The 13,176-nt window shown below is 47.9% G+C and overlaps 2 protein-coding genes across 3 annotated transcripts; one reads left to right on the top strand and one right to left on the bottom strand.

Annotated features, from left to right (window-relative positions):
- Positions 1 to 70: 70 nt before the first annotated feature.
- TOMM22 (translocase of outer mitochondrial membrane 22) lies at positions 71 to 1,967 on the top strand. The gene is made up of 4 exons (XM_053943658.1): positions 71 to 201; positions 301 to 419; positions 719 to 836; positions 1,249 to 1,967. The coding sequence occupies exons 1-4, from the start codon at positions 91 to 93 to the stop codon at positions 1,321 to 1,323; spliced, it is 423 nt and encodes a 140-aa protein (XP_053799633.1). The 5' UTR covers positions 71 to 90; the 3' UTR covers positions 1,324 to 1,967.
- A 342-nt stretch (positions 1,968 to 2,309) lies between these two features.
- Positions 2,310 to 12,838, bottom strand: JOSD1 (Josephin domain containing 1). 2 transcript variants are annotated; one of them, XM_053943656.1, is made up of 5 exons: positions 12,761 to 12,838; positions 11,427 to 12,218; positions 6,130 to 6,258; positions 5,825 to 6,019; positions 2,310 to 4,627 (listed from the first exon to the last, which is right to left on the bottom strand). In XM_053943656.1, exons 2-5 carry the CDS (start codon positions 11,609 to 11,611, stop codon positions 4,528 to 4,530), a joined length of 609 nt encoding a protein of 202 aa, XP_053799631.1. In that variant the 5' UTR covers positions 11,612 to 12,218; positions 12,761 to 12,838; the 3' UTR covers positions 2,310 to 4,527. The 2 variants fall into 2 exon arrangements, with proteins under 2 accessions (XP_053799631.1, XP_053799632.1); XM_053943657.1 differs by lacking the exon at positions 12,761 to 12,838 and adding an exon at positions 12,602 to 12,620.
- Positions 12,839 to 13,176: the final 338 nt, after the last annotated feature.

Raw genomic sequence — 13,176 nt, 5'->3', positions numbered from 1 at the left:
GCCGCTGCCTCGTCCGAGCTGGGTGGCGGGAGGGCCGCCGCGCTTCCGGCGGCGCTCTGGCCCCAGCTCCTTCCGTCCTGTCTGGTGGCGATGGCGGCCGCGGCGTCCCTGTCCCCGGAGGAGCTGCTGCCCAAGGGCGGCGCGGGCAAGGCCGAGGAGCTGGAGGACGAGCTCGAGGAGGAGGAGGACGACGACGAGGAGGTATCGGGGCAGGCGGTGGGGAAGGCCAGGCGGGCGCGGTGACCCCGTGGGGCGCGCAGGGCCGTGCGGCGGGGCCTGACATGGTGGTGCCGCCCGCAGCTGGACGAGACGCTGGCGGAGCGGCTGTGGGGACTCACGGAGATGTTCCCCGAGAGCGTCCGATCGGCGGCCGGGGCTACGTTCGACCTGTCGCTGACGGTAGCGCAGAAGATGTACAGGTGAGGAGGCGGCGGGCCGGGCCGGAGCCCCTCGCAGCGGGCCCGGCGGGCAGAGCGGGGGCGCGGGGCGGCTCCACCGGCTTTCGCGGTGGCTTCGGCCGCTGGTAGCGGAGTCCGGGGCCTGCGGGGAGTGGCAGAGCCACGGTTTTTGTTTATGGGCGGCTTGGGAAGGGCGGGGATAAGGGGACACCCCGGAACTCGGGGTTGAATATGGAGGCAGGCTTATGGTTGAGGCACGGAAGGGAAACGCGGGGTTGTGCCAATAAGAACTGATTCCTAGGGTTCTTTATCTTTGATAGATTCTCTAGGGCAGCTCTGTGGATTGGGACCACCTCCTTCATGATTCTGGTTCTTCCTGTCGTCTTTGAAACCGAAAAACTGCAGATGGAGCAACAGCAGCAGCTGCAGCAGCGACAGGTGAGACAGGAAGGCCCAGCTGTTTCTCCCGGCCCTGCAGAGTTGTCTGGGAGTGCCTGCACCTCCCACTGTGAGCAGCTGCTGGGGGAGCCTGGGCAGAAGGGTGCACTCTGTTGTACGCTGTGGCTTCACTCATGCCACCAGATCCTCTGGCTGGATGTCCTAATTGGACAATCCTGCTGATTGCCAGTGTCAGGCTGGTGGCAATGCCTGGCAAGCATAACCTGGCTTTTACCAGCCAAAATATGCTGTGAGGGGCTGAAATAGGGGCTGTAGTCGGGCTCTGACCGTGGCTGTTGCAGCACGCATGGGACTGGTGCTGCAAAGTGCCACCAACACCTGTGGGAATGGGCACAGCATGGCAAGACATCTTGTGTCCTTGAAACCCCTCAATCAATCATTTTCTTTCCAGATCCTCCTCGGACCCAACACAGGGCTCTCAGGAGGAATGCCAGGGGCCCTGCCTCCTCTGTCTGGAAAAATCTAATTTGCAGAAGCTGAGTTGGATTCATATCAAGTGGAAAGACCTTGCGATTATGATATATTGAACTGTTGATTTGTTGGGCCAGGGCATTTTTTCTTTTTATTTTTGGTTCCCCTTTGGGACATTGACCTGTTCATAACGAGGGAGGGAAGCCCCCCTATGGACCTGATGATGGCTCCTGTCTGCATCCCCCTCTCCTTTAGAAATCATGAGTATTTCCTTTTATTCAATCACTATGCCATAACCAGTTACAGACTTGGACCGGGGGAGCTCCTCTGCCAGCTTCTTGCCCCCACAAAACACCCTGGGGCACAGGTCAGGCTTTCAAAAGCAGCAGGCAGACACAACAAATGCTTTCCTGGAGCTGAAGGACAGTGGTGGCAGGAAGTGTGACTTTCCCAGCAGAGGAAGGAGGGGTGCCGGTGGCAATCAATACCCCATGGAAAATACTCTTTGGGAAGATGCATCTGCAGAAACACTTTCACTGCAGCTGTGCGTGAGAGAGAACTGAGGGAGCAGCAGGCCAGGTTTGAGACGATCACATCCATGCAGATTCTCTGCCTCATAAAGTAGAACAGACATCAGCTGCGTATTTTTTTGTATGGAATATTAAATAAATCCAACCTGAGCAGTGTGGTTTTAATAGATGTCTTTGAGGGAGGCTCAGTTCTTTCAGAGCTGCCGGGGGATTTCTGGGTAGGGATCTCTCCATTTCATGCACAGCCTGGCAGTGTAGAAGGGATCGACATGGCCCTGTCACCTTCAGAGGGGTGGGGAAGCCTTATATGGCTTAAGGGAATTCTCCAGGAGGTGATCCTACCTCAGCACCAGTGCCCTTGAACTGTTCAAGGTTCCTAATGCACAGAAACATGGTGGTTTTATAACCAAAGAAAAAAAAATGTATTTATCCTTTACATACTTTGTTACAGAACAATTCAATTGAACATACAGAAGTGATAGGACATTTATATGGAAACTTTTTTTTTCCATTTTTAATATTTGGTTAAACAAAATACATCTCTGTAAACAAACCCAAGACGAGGCTCTAACAAAACCAGACAAGCAAGAAAACAAAGAGGGGCTTCCCTGCTCCCGAGCAGTGGGACTGGACCAGCTCACCCACCCCCGGGCTCAGCAGCCTCACCTCCCACAGGGATGTGATCATACACTTTCCCTTTACCTGAGCAGCTGGATCACACAGTTTCTCCCCTGGGAAAGCAGCTGACATACAAGGAGAGGAATGCAGCCCCAAAGTATTTTAAAACATCTTTGCATATTGTGCACTGATCCATTGGCTTGCAGTTTCCATGCAAACAGGGTTTTTCTCCAAAGTGCAACTTCAATCAGCATAAAAATGTTGCTGTTGAGATTTACATTTTCCCCTCTTGAAGAAATGGCTTCAAGTCAGGAGCAGAATGCCTGCAGGCTGAACATCCTGCCTGGAAAGTGTTTAAAAACTCTGCCAGCTGGTATCGGTCATTGGAATGTGTTACGAAATAGGACTTTTTAAAACATAAGAGCCATTTGCCCTTGACTGTGGGAGGCTGTGCTCAAAGGACTGCAAAAGTGCTTGCCAGATGTCCAGGGGTCAGCAAACACCATCGTCCTGTCGTCATGTGGCCTCTGTTCTCTGTTGGGATGGTGCCACTTTGGTGGTCTCTGAGGTTCAAGCACCTGCTCATGTGTTTGCAGAGCTCTGAAGAGAGAAAAATAACTGAGAAAAGGTCATTACAATCCCTCCTTTCACCAGCTCAAACATCAGCAATGAGAGTTTCCTGCATGATGGAACAGGACCCTTTGAGCTCCATCAGGTCCCAGAGGTTGCTATTCAACCAAGACATGTAAAGATGGAAGCAAACAGCAGCTCAGCCAGGAAGTGCTAAACACAATGAAGTCAGTTCCAGATTCAGCATTTCTTCCTCCTGCCATGGAAGGCATGGCTGAGCTACAGCTCTCCTGGGTGACCGGGAAACAGCCGGTGGAGATTCCTCTTAGTGTCTCTGTGTCTTAGTCTCTCTTCCCCATGGAAGGCAGAAAAAAGCAATTCACTCATTAATGGAATGTTGGCCAATGTTAAAAGAGAGGTTGGTTCAACTACCAAGCTGGGGTGTCTCCAATGCCTCAAAGTTCTGGTGGACCCTCTGCAGCTCCCACACCAGTAGATAGTAGCAATAAAAGGGCAAAACTGACTGCTATAAAGGCTTCCCTTCCTCAGCCCATTTTTATTTTACAACTTGACGTCTTTCTTTTCACATTACATCCGTGATTGTGGGATGAACTTCTGGAGAGAGGAAAATAAAAGGGAATTAATTTCTTTGAAAATCTCTTCAGCTTTATTCCTCTCTCCAAGGAGCCCCTAAACTACTGGGTGACCATGCAGAAAACCAAAATAACTGTTAAAAAATAGTAAAAAAAAAAAGCCCACCATAACACGAAGAAACCCAAGCAGACTGTGGCCTCTCTCCAGTCCAGAAACTTGATACTCCTCAGTCATCCTGTGCTTGCTGTTTCCATGTCACCTTAGCCAGACACACACTGCCAAACAACCACTCACCACATACATAAATCCTTGGAGACCCTGGGGAAGAATTCTCTAGCTACCCAAAGAATTTCTTGGATGACTCTGGTTTTATTATTGTTTCCTAATTCCTGGCACAAACCAGCCCTAAGAAGCAGAGGGTCGTGCTGAGCACCGTACCATTCCTAGTGGTTTGAGTGTCCTGAGAGACCCTTAGGAATTGCAAATGTCTTCACAACAACTTGTTTTGGAGGGAGACAACTGTAAAGAGGCGCCAGCGTGCTCAGTCCCTGCTCCTTCCTGACAAGCCCTGGAGGGAGCAGCATCCCACCACACACAGCCTTGAACCACATGGGGAAATGGAGGCCCAGGGTTTTCAGGCACTCTTGCTCCCCAGCCCAGTTTTTCAAGAGCGTGATGCCTTCCAGCTGGCCAAAGGGCACTGCAGCTCATCCACCTTGCAATTAAAGTGACTGGCTTCCAGTTTCCTCTGCTCTGCCCTCAGTTCTTCCCCACCCACCACCCCCAATGTCCTGCGCCATTGCCCTATTGCACCAAGGAAGGAAGAGAAGAGCTTAACAAAGGAAATTCCAGACGAAAAGAGTCGGGGCACCCATTATCCAGGTTTTAGGACATCAGGAGTTTGGTAAAGGGGAAGAACTGTAGTGGGAGGACAGAGTTGGCCCAGGTCACACGTCGGCTCTCCAGGTCTGATGTGCTTCCACTTCCTCTGGCACCACCAATAGGAGTTCACAGTTCTTTCCTCTCAGCTGGTGTTTCAAAAATTTCCTATCATAAAGAGAAATAGAAACAAGTGCTACTGAATGTAGAACTTCATCTACAACAACAATTAAATATTATCTTAACCTCAGCAGAGATGACTCTATACAGATGCCACTTTCTTTCTTTCCAAGGCAAGAAAAACAGAATTAAACACAAATTTAGTTTCTTAATATTCCCAAGATCAAGAATCCCACCTTAACTTCAAATAATTCCAAAAAATCTGGGGAAAAAAAAATTATTGTAAAAAAGGAACACCCCATCATATAGATGTCCTTAGCAGCAGTGTACCAGTTGGTCATTTGACATGTTTTTTTAGCCCTTTTCTGCATGTAAGCTTTTTCTAATACTAAACTTGGATTACTTCCAATAAATATGAAAAATCAACATTTTCTCCAATATTTTTTGGTCCAGATTTCCAAAACTCCCAGTAGAAAAAGCCTTTATTTATTGCTGAAGACTGATACACCTAGGGTAAAATCCACCAGAACCTCTGCACAGTAGTTTCACAAGAGAGTTACTTTACCCCAGAAATTTACCTAAACTTCAATGCCATGGCTGGCTCTGCAAACACTGCACACATGCAATCTCTATCTCAGAACAAGACTAATCAAAGAAGCAAAGCTGCTAGCAGGATTTATGGCACAATGGAATGGAAGCTAAACAGCAATCAAGAGCAGGTGAAACTTTACAAAGTATTTACAATGACCTTCTTGTGTTAAGACTGAAGAGGGAAGGGGAGCCAAGCCAGAAGGGCATATGCTTACATAGGAAAAGTGATTCCTAACAAACAGCTCTTACTGCTGTCAGGGATAAGGCTGCACTTTTAGTCTGGAAAGCCTTTTGTTGGAGACATAAAGATTGTTACTAAAGAGGCAAAGAATGCTGATACTGTCATGTTCGAGGAGGGAGCACAGCATATCGTGTTGCAGGTGTCAACCAGTAATACCAGAGATGGCCTTTACCTTCACCACAGACAGAGCCAGACACCTAAGAGGCCAAGTCAAGCTCTCCTGAGCTAACAGCAAAAATGCCAAAAGCATTTCCCTAGCTTTGCACAAATGGGGCATAAATCCAAGTGGAGGCAGAAGAACCTTATTACTCTCAAATTTTTACTATTGAAGATCAGCCATACATGTTTCAATCACCAACTGTTTAAGAGCAGACTTCTTACCTCCAACAGGGAAGGATTAGAGGAAATCCTACCTGAGCTCACTTTCACCTCCAATCCACTCGGGCACCTTGAGCTTGGAGTCGAGGTTGTAGTAGGTGCCTCCCACCTCCCGGACACAGATCCAGTGCTGTCGCTTGAGGGGGAGCTTCAAGGGGCCCCAGCAAAGGCTGGAGGGCAGATTCATGATAAAGCCCATCACATTAGACAGGGCAATGGCATTAACATCCCTGAAAGAGTGCAGAACATCAACCAGATTATGTTCTGGTGCTTTCACTTCAATCTCTTTCTCATTTTCACAAACAGCAGCCACCTCTAGAATTACACAACTTCTCGGTACCTGCGTTTATCCCACCAAACTGCCTCATAGCCTTTGGTCTGAAGTGCTGCCATAATCACGTTCACATCATAGTTCCCATTCCCCAGCATGCTCTTCTTGTGGGGGGTCACCATGGTGTTGGGAGACAGCCTGAAAACAGAAGAGGAAACTGCTCTAGCATATGTTTGCTGAACCTGTATTCCACAACCTGCTATATAACTTCAAGTCCATTTCCAGGGGTTTTGTGTTTAAACACAAACTACTGCATCCCCCCTTATTCCTCATCAAATGGGCTGAGGGAACTAAGTAATGCATTAAGAATAACTTTGATGTACAAGGCCTCCAAAAATCCTGCCTTTGATGCAAAAGAAATCACAAAGCTGACCCCTTGAACTGGTACTTCTGAAGGATGCTTCAATTATGATTTTTCCTCAATTTACAGTTGGAGTAAATGCCTGTTTGCTATTTAGGACAGCGGTTATTACAATTTCAAGAGTCCAACAGTCAACACCAGTCTTGAAGACTGGATGAGAAAAAGAGGCTTGGCTGCAGGAAAGGTTGTTCTTCTTCCTCCTCCACTGGTAAATGAAAGAAGTATTCAGACACAAAGCTGTGAAGATACTCGGGGGTGGGAATTTTCCGAAGCTGTTGCTAGATGACAAAAAAATATCTGTTGCTGTAGGTAACTAACCAGATAATCCCGATGCAAGCAAATCTCTTCAGCTTTGACCTGTAAGTTTGCTTAGACATCACTTGCATTACTACAGCATCTAAAAATGCAGAACCATGGTCCATCACATTCATATAATCACAGAATATCCTGAGATGGAAGGGATCCACATGGAGTCCAACTCCTGGTCCCAGACAGGACAGTGCCAAGGATCACACCATGTGCTTGACAGCATTGTCCAAACTCCTCTTGAACCCTCTCAGGCTTGGTGCTTTGACCACTTCCCTGGGGATCTTGTTCCAGTGCCCAACTACCCTCTGGGTGAAGAACCTTTTCCTAATATCCAAACGAAACCTCCTCTGACAGTGCCTCATACCATCCCTTCAGGTCCTGTTACTGGTCACCAGAGAGGAGAGATCAATGCCTGCCCCTCCACCTCCTCTTGTGAGGAAGCTGTGGGCTGCTATGAGGTTACATGCCAAAAATATCTAACAGCCTTTGCACAAGTTCACATAATGGATGTGAGACATAACATGGAGATGTGCGGCAAAAAAGCCTGTTAGCCGCTTTTATAGTTTTATGTTTCCCCTCTCCGCCTAAGAAATTTTGTAAGGAGGGAAAACAACAGGATGTACTATTATGAAGATGACTGCAGGAAAAGCAAGCCTGGGGTAACTGGGAGTAGAGAACAACAAAGTCACGTAATGCCAATCCAAAGAAAGTCAAGCCTCAGATGAGTTCTGTTGTGATGAGTTGTTCATGAGTCCATGATAAGGACTCCATTAATTCTGCTAGTGCAAAGTTCAGATTTCATATCATCCAAACATCTGTATTTTACCTGCCTCCTCCTCCTGTCAACTCCATCCCTAAAACTTCTAGTGCTCCTGCAAGTTTTTTGCTCAGCCTTTACCACACTGAATATTCTGCAGGCATATTTCATCACTGGAAATCCCTCAGCCCTTCTGCATTCCCGCCCTTCTTAAACAGCAAATTGTATTTCTTTAAAAAGGCATCTGTGCAGCAGTGGCGGAAGATGTGGAAAATTCTTTTTAACTTTAGCACAATAGTGTTTGATCCCTATATCTGTGATTAATGCTTAGTTTTGTACCATACAGTGCCTTGTACAAATGCCAGAGATTAATGTGGCTTTGTGTTAACTCCCTACATCTGTGACTAATAGTCTTGTATCAGTTAGTGCTGTCTTATTTACCTGTATCAGCCATTAGGATGTACTAGCAGATGTCTTAGTTTTGAGAACAAAGATAAGAGTGCCAGGGCAAAGAATGATAAAGAGAAGTGCATGGTGAGCTGACAACATACTTGAGATCATCTCAAGGTGAAAAGATTCATTAGAGGATCCAGAACCATAAGTGGAAAATTAGGGGAATAGGATGTTCCCAAATGGCCACCAAAGACCCTCAAAAGATCCCTACTGATACCCAAATAAATCCATGGAAACAGTTAACATATATGCATGTATTCAGGAAATATTTGTAATAGAAATGCAGTGAATATATACTGGTTTCATGCATATAACCTGGTCTAGTTGTATGAATAGTAAACTGCTGGTTGCACATGTTAGGTGGAGCGATGCCCAGGCACCCAGCACGCTGAATAAAGTAATCTCAGCTTTCTTACTTAACCAGCTGTGGAGAGTTTATTTCCCAGTTTTCAGTGACACCCTGACAGCATATGGCATTTGACAAGAAAGCAGTGGACTGAGTAGGGAGTTTCAGAGCAACCAAGGCTGGAGAGGCTACAGACAGGTAGCCTTTGTCTTCAGCTGTGAGTTTTTCTGCAGTGGAGCAGTCTGCAGCAGAACAGTCTGGGAAGTGTGTTCACTACAGAAGGGAGAGGAGTCTACAATACCATGTTAAGAGGCAAAGCTGTTAATACCCACCATGGGGGTGTATTTTACTAATAACAGAGACAGAACCTGCAGCTTGTCACAGCTCTTCCAGCATCTCCATTAAGCAAGATCACTTGGCTATGCCTAATTCCTCAAGACCACTGCTTCAACCTACCAACTCTCCTAACACCAGCGAGCAGGGAAAACCTTACAATTCAGAGAGCCCTCTGGGCTGCAGAAGCATCCTCTCATGGCACCATTTTCCAGACAAGTTAATTCAAGAGCTGAAAGAACACATTTATCTTTGTTCCTTCACATAACTTCCAGATGCCCAGAAATGCGATGAGGTGACCAGCATGAGCAACAAAAAACTGGCATCTGTGAGCAAACTTGCCCCAAGAACCACGTCAACATCTTGACCCATACCGAAGCAGGGTCCACAATCATCAGCTGAAGGATTCTGACTAGGCAAGGAATTAAATTGTTGTTTCAGTACTTTTTATCTAGAGACTGAGCTGAGGAAGACTGACAAAGCTGGACAGAAATCCAGGTAAATAATCCTCCTGATCTTTCTATCAGAAACTTTCACCAACATGTTGTCCTAACACAAGGGGCTCCAAGATTCCTGCATGCAGTTGTCTTTCATAATCAGGTCTCAATATGCAGACTCCAGTGAAGCAAAGAGATTTTGTTTCTATCTCCATGCAACACTTGGAACATGCAATCATACTTCCTGCAACAAAAGCCAGACAAACATCAAAAAGGTGTTTCTTGTTTTAGGCGAAAGAAGAGGGAAAGACTACACAATCAGAGGGGTGCCCAGACCAAGTTTTGGCATATGCTTGAGATGATAATCATCAGACTACTCTGGCCTTATACAATAGGATGCAGCCAAAGGGAAGCTAATGATTAAGCAATCAGATTCAATCATTCTCCAAGGAATGTGGTAAAAGCTAGAGAGCTTAAGTTTATTTGTGATTTTGTTACCTTGTCAACACCAGGTTTAAAAATAAGACCTCAGCATTTTTGCAGTTATTAAAAATATTCATCTGTCTTTAACAACACATAGGATGTGAGTAGACACAGGAAAAGACAAGTGACATAAAAAGGGCAACTAAATTCACACTTAAAGGCAAGTCAAAGAGCTACACACAGGTAGTCACCCAACAGAAATAGAAAGGCAGTGGAAATTCTTATGTATGACTTATAGCTCATCCATTTCCAAGAGCAATATCCATGTGTATTTCCATACTACCATGGGGCTGAATCAATCTGTGTATCTTGATCTGAATATTAGGATGGAACAACTCCAGGTTGGAAGAAAAGACAAACTCTCCCTTCTAGGGAAAGAGGTCCAACAAAATTAATACCCAGTCTTTTTCTGAGAGGTTTCATGCTACACACTAATTCTGTCTCACCAAACGCAATCAAAGCCAACTAATTAGATCATCACACTCCTTCTACCACATGAACTGCATTTGTTTGCTTCAGGCCAAGAGCAATCCAGCTGTGGTTAAGATTCTGACAATTGATGCACTGGAACAAAACCACAGCACAGTGTTTACACTGGACAAAGAGCGCCTTGAGCCTGCCACAGACTAGATCCACTCCACCAGCAGGAGTTTTATCTGCAACGCTATAATAAATAGCATTTCAATCTGATACTTGTTATTGTCCTTCACCACATTCTTTTGCCAAAGACAAGCATGAGTTTGATGAGTCAAGCACCAGTTTCATAAATTTGTCAGTTTTCAGGAGAGCAGCAACAGGCCCACAGCTCCCTGCTCATCAGCACAGGGTACCACGACTGCCTCATCCCACATCACGTGCTGCCATGATGTGGGATCTCCTGCTTGTCACAAACACAAGATGCTGCTGGTAACAAGATTTCAACCATAACTTATGCGATGTTTACAACATCTGCAGGTTGAATATCAGAGGAGAGCCCTTTTCCATTATTTCCTTTATCATCACTTAGGTTCATCAGTGGTGGGTCACCAGAACTCATAAAAGCTCACACAGGAGAATTTTCATAAAGCATCAAAACACCATAAATAAACACTGTTTATTTTGCTCAGTGTTTATTTAACCAGAGTTAATGAGCTATTGCACAGGCCACATTGGTAATTTATATTCATCCCTGTAAAACTCAAACCCACTTCATTAATTATCTGAAGCTCCTGGGAAACATTTAGCAATGCCACAGGAAACAGGCATCCAGCTACTGAAATTAAATCCAGTTTGAGAGAGTACAGAGTCTTGCTGTATGGAAAAAAAAAAAAGCTCATAATATTTGAAGAACTTCACTGAACCTCTTGAATAAAGAATCACTCATTTGGCAAAACTCCTAATTTTTAAAAAGCTTACAAGTGTTGCAGTACTAAGTTAGTAAGTCATTCCTGCCATCTTCATTCTCCCAAGGCAATCCCCAAATCCATTATTGACATCTAGGTAATTTATCTACACAGGGCAGGGGTAAAAATATGGAAGACAGGTAGAAGAGGCATTAAGGTGAGCAGAAAGTAAGACAGCACTCCAGCCACATGACAGCATCTGCAATAAAACCCTTGGACTGAAAGCTGGCAGCCAGAACAGGTTAAGAAACAAGTAAAATGAGACAGAATTTCTGCATGGAGGGAAAAAAAAAAGGCCAGGGTTAAAAAAACAAGATACATTCTGTTCAAAGCAGTGGCACAGAATCCTTCCTTTTCTTTCTATTTCCCCCCAGATAACACCCAAAAATTCCTCCAATCAGCAGAGGACAATGGGAAGCTAATGCCAGAACAAAGAGCATCCTACCTCTGGAAAATCTCCTGCAGGGTTTCCCTAGTGAAGGCGTTGCTGTCCTGGAAGACATTGTTGAGGGCATGGAGGGCACACAGCTCCCTACGTTGCTTCTCATGGTAAATGTGCTGTGGTGGTAGCTGGGATGGCTCTGGTGATTCCGATTTGGTCTTGTCACCTTTCCATGGCACACAACTCATTTTCTCGACGGGCGGATGGGGAGTAGGTGGTGAAAAATGAAGGAGGCTGAAGTTTCTGCCTAAACGGTCACTGCCCCTTTCTTTTGTGGGCTAGCGCTGCTTCCAGCTTACAAATCCTCCTCTTGTGCTTCAGTTTATTCAGTAATTGCCTCTGACAGCTAGTTTTAAAAACCACATGAAGGTCTGCAACCTCCCTCCTCCCATACCCCATCAAATGTAGTATTTCCCTCCCCTCCACAGAAAAAAAAATTAAAATGTCAAAATATACGATTCTCCTCAGTGTCAAGGTATCACCTGGAATTCATCACATCGCTCCTTTTCTTCCATCTCCTTTGGTCTACAGTGCCACTAAAAAAAGTACCCAGACCAGGTAACAAGAGAGGCCCACCCCCGAAGTGCCAAAGGGAAGAAGATGAAACCAGCGTCAGGTACTGCCTATAGGAGCGCAGGGTGTTTAAGCACTTATCAGCTGCATTCCTCCACTCCTTTGGGAACGACTGAATCCTGGCAGAAAGATGCCAACAGCTCGGGAAAATAAACCACTTCTTGCTAGGCCACGCGAAACCCAAGTCCAGACTGCGGGGAAGGCGATTCCTCACAGGTCACCCTGCTCTCCGACAAAGGGAAGTCTCCATTAGCAACCAGAGGCAGCTCAAAGCCCGTGGGCGCGAGGGTAGGGCAGGCGGGACCAGCCCCACGGCCTGCCTCGCACCTTTCCACCCCGCCCCTCCCCACCCTACGCGCTCACAACCACCACCACCAAAACAACAACAACAGCCACCCAGACGGGAGCCGCTTCCCACGACCAAGGCCCAGCGACCCCCGCGGCCCACCGCGCTGAGGAGACGCCCCCGCCTAACCCCCACCCAGCCCTTCGGGGCTCGCTGCTGGGCCGAGGCGCCCGCCCTTCCCCTCGGGAGGGTTGGAGTGGCCCCGCCGGGCCGGGCCGGGCCAGGCCAGGCCGGTCGGGTCTCGCCGACGGCTCCTCACCGCCCGCTCGGCCCCTCGGGCCGCCCCGCGCCGGCGCACGCGCGCGCCGGGCCCCGCTCGCGCCACTCTCGCGCACGCACGCACACACGCGCGCGCCCCCCGCCCCCCCGCACGCGCCGACGTCGGCCCCGCCCGCTCTGACGTCACGGCAAAACGAACCGGCAGACAAGCGAAAGCGGTCTCACCGCCCGCTGAATAAACAAACGTAAAACCTCCCCCGGCTTCCTTCTGTGCCACAGGTTGGCGTCTGCGGCGGTGGTGCCACAAGCGTGCGTGTGCCTAGGCGGAGGAGCAGGACACGCAGCTTTCCCCGCCGCTCTGCAGGGGTCACCTGCCCGTCCGCAGAGCCCCTCAGCCAGAGGAGTTTCCTCCTTGGCGCTGGAGTCCTGTCTGGCGGCCCCCGCCGGCGGTCTGAACGCTGTGGGCTCGCATGGCGAGCAGGAGTAGGGCTTTTCTGTAAGGAGCCCGAGGCGGTAGGGGCGGCGGGATCCTTTGCGAACCCCAGGAGCTGGCGGCACGACGCGCCGGGACAGGAGGTCCGGCGGACAGCAGGCACACCAGGCGCACTCCCACCC

This window comes from Vidua chalybeata, chromosome 5 (assembly GCF_026979565.1).
Source record: "Vidua chalybeata isolate OUT-0048 chromosome 5, bVidCha1 merged haplotype, whole genome shotgun sequence".
In the NCBI taxonomy this organism is placed as follows: Eukaryota; Metazoa; Chordata; class Aves; order Passeriformes; family Viduidae; genus Vidua; species Vidua chalybeata.
The sequence above is the reverse complement of the archived record's forward strand: the minus strand, read 5'-3'. Positions and strand labels throughout refer to the sequence as shown.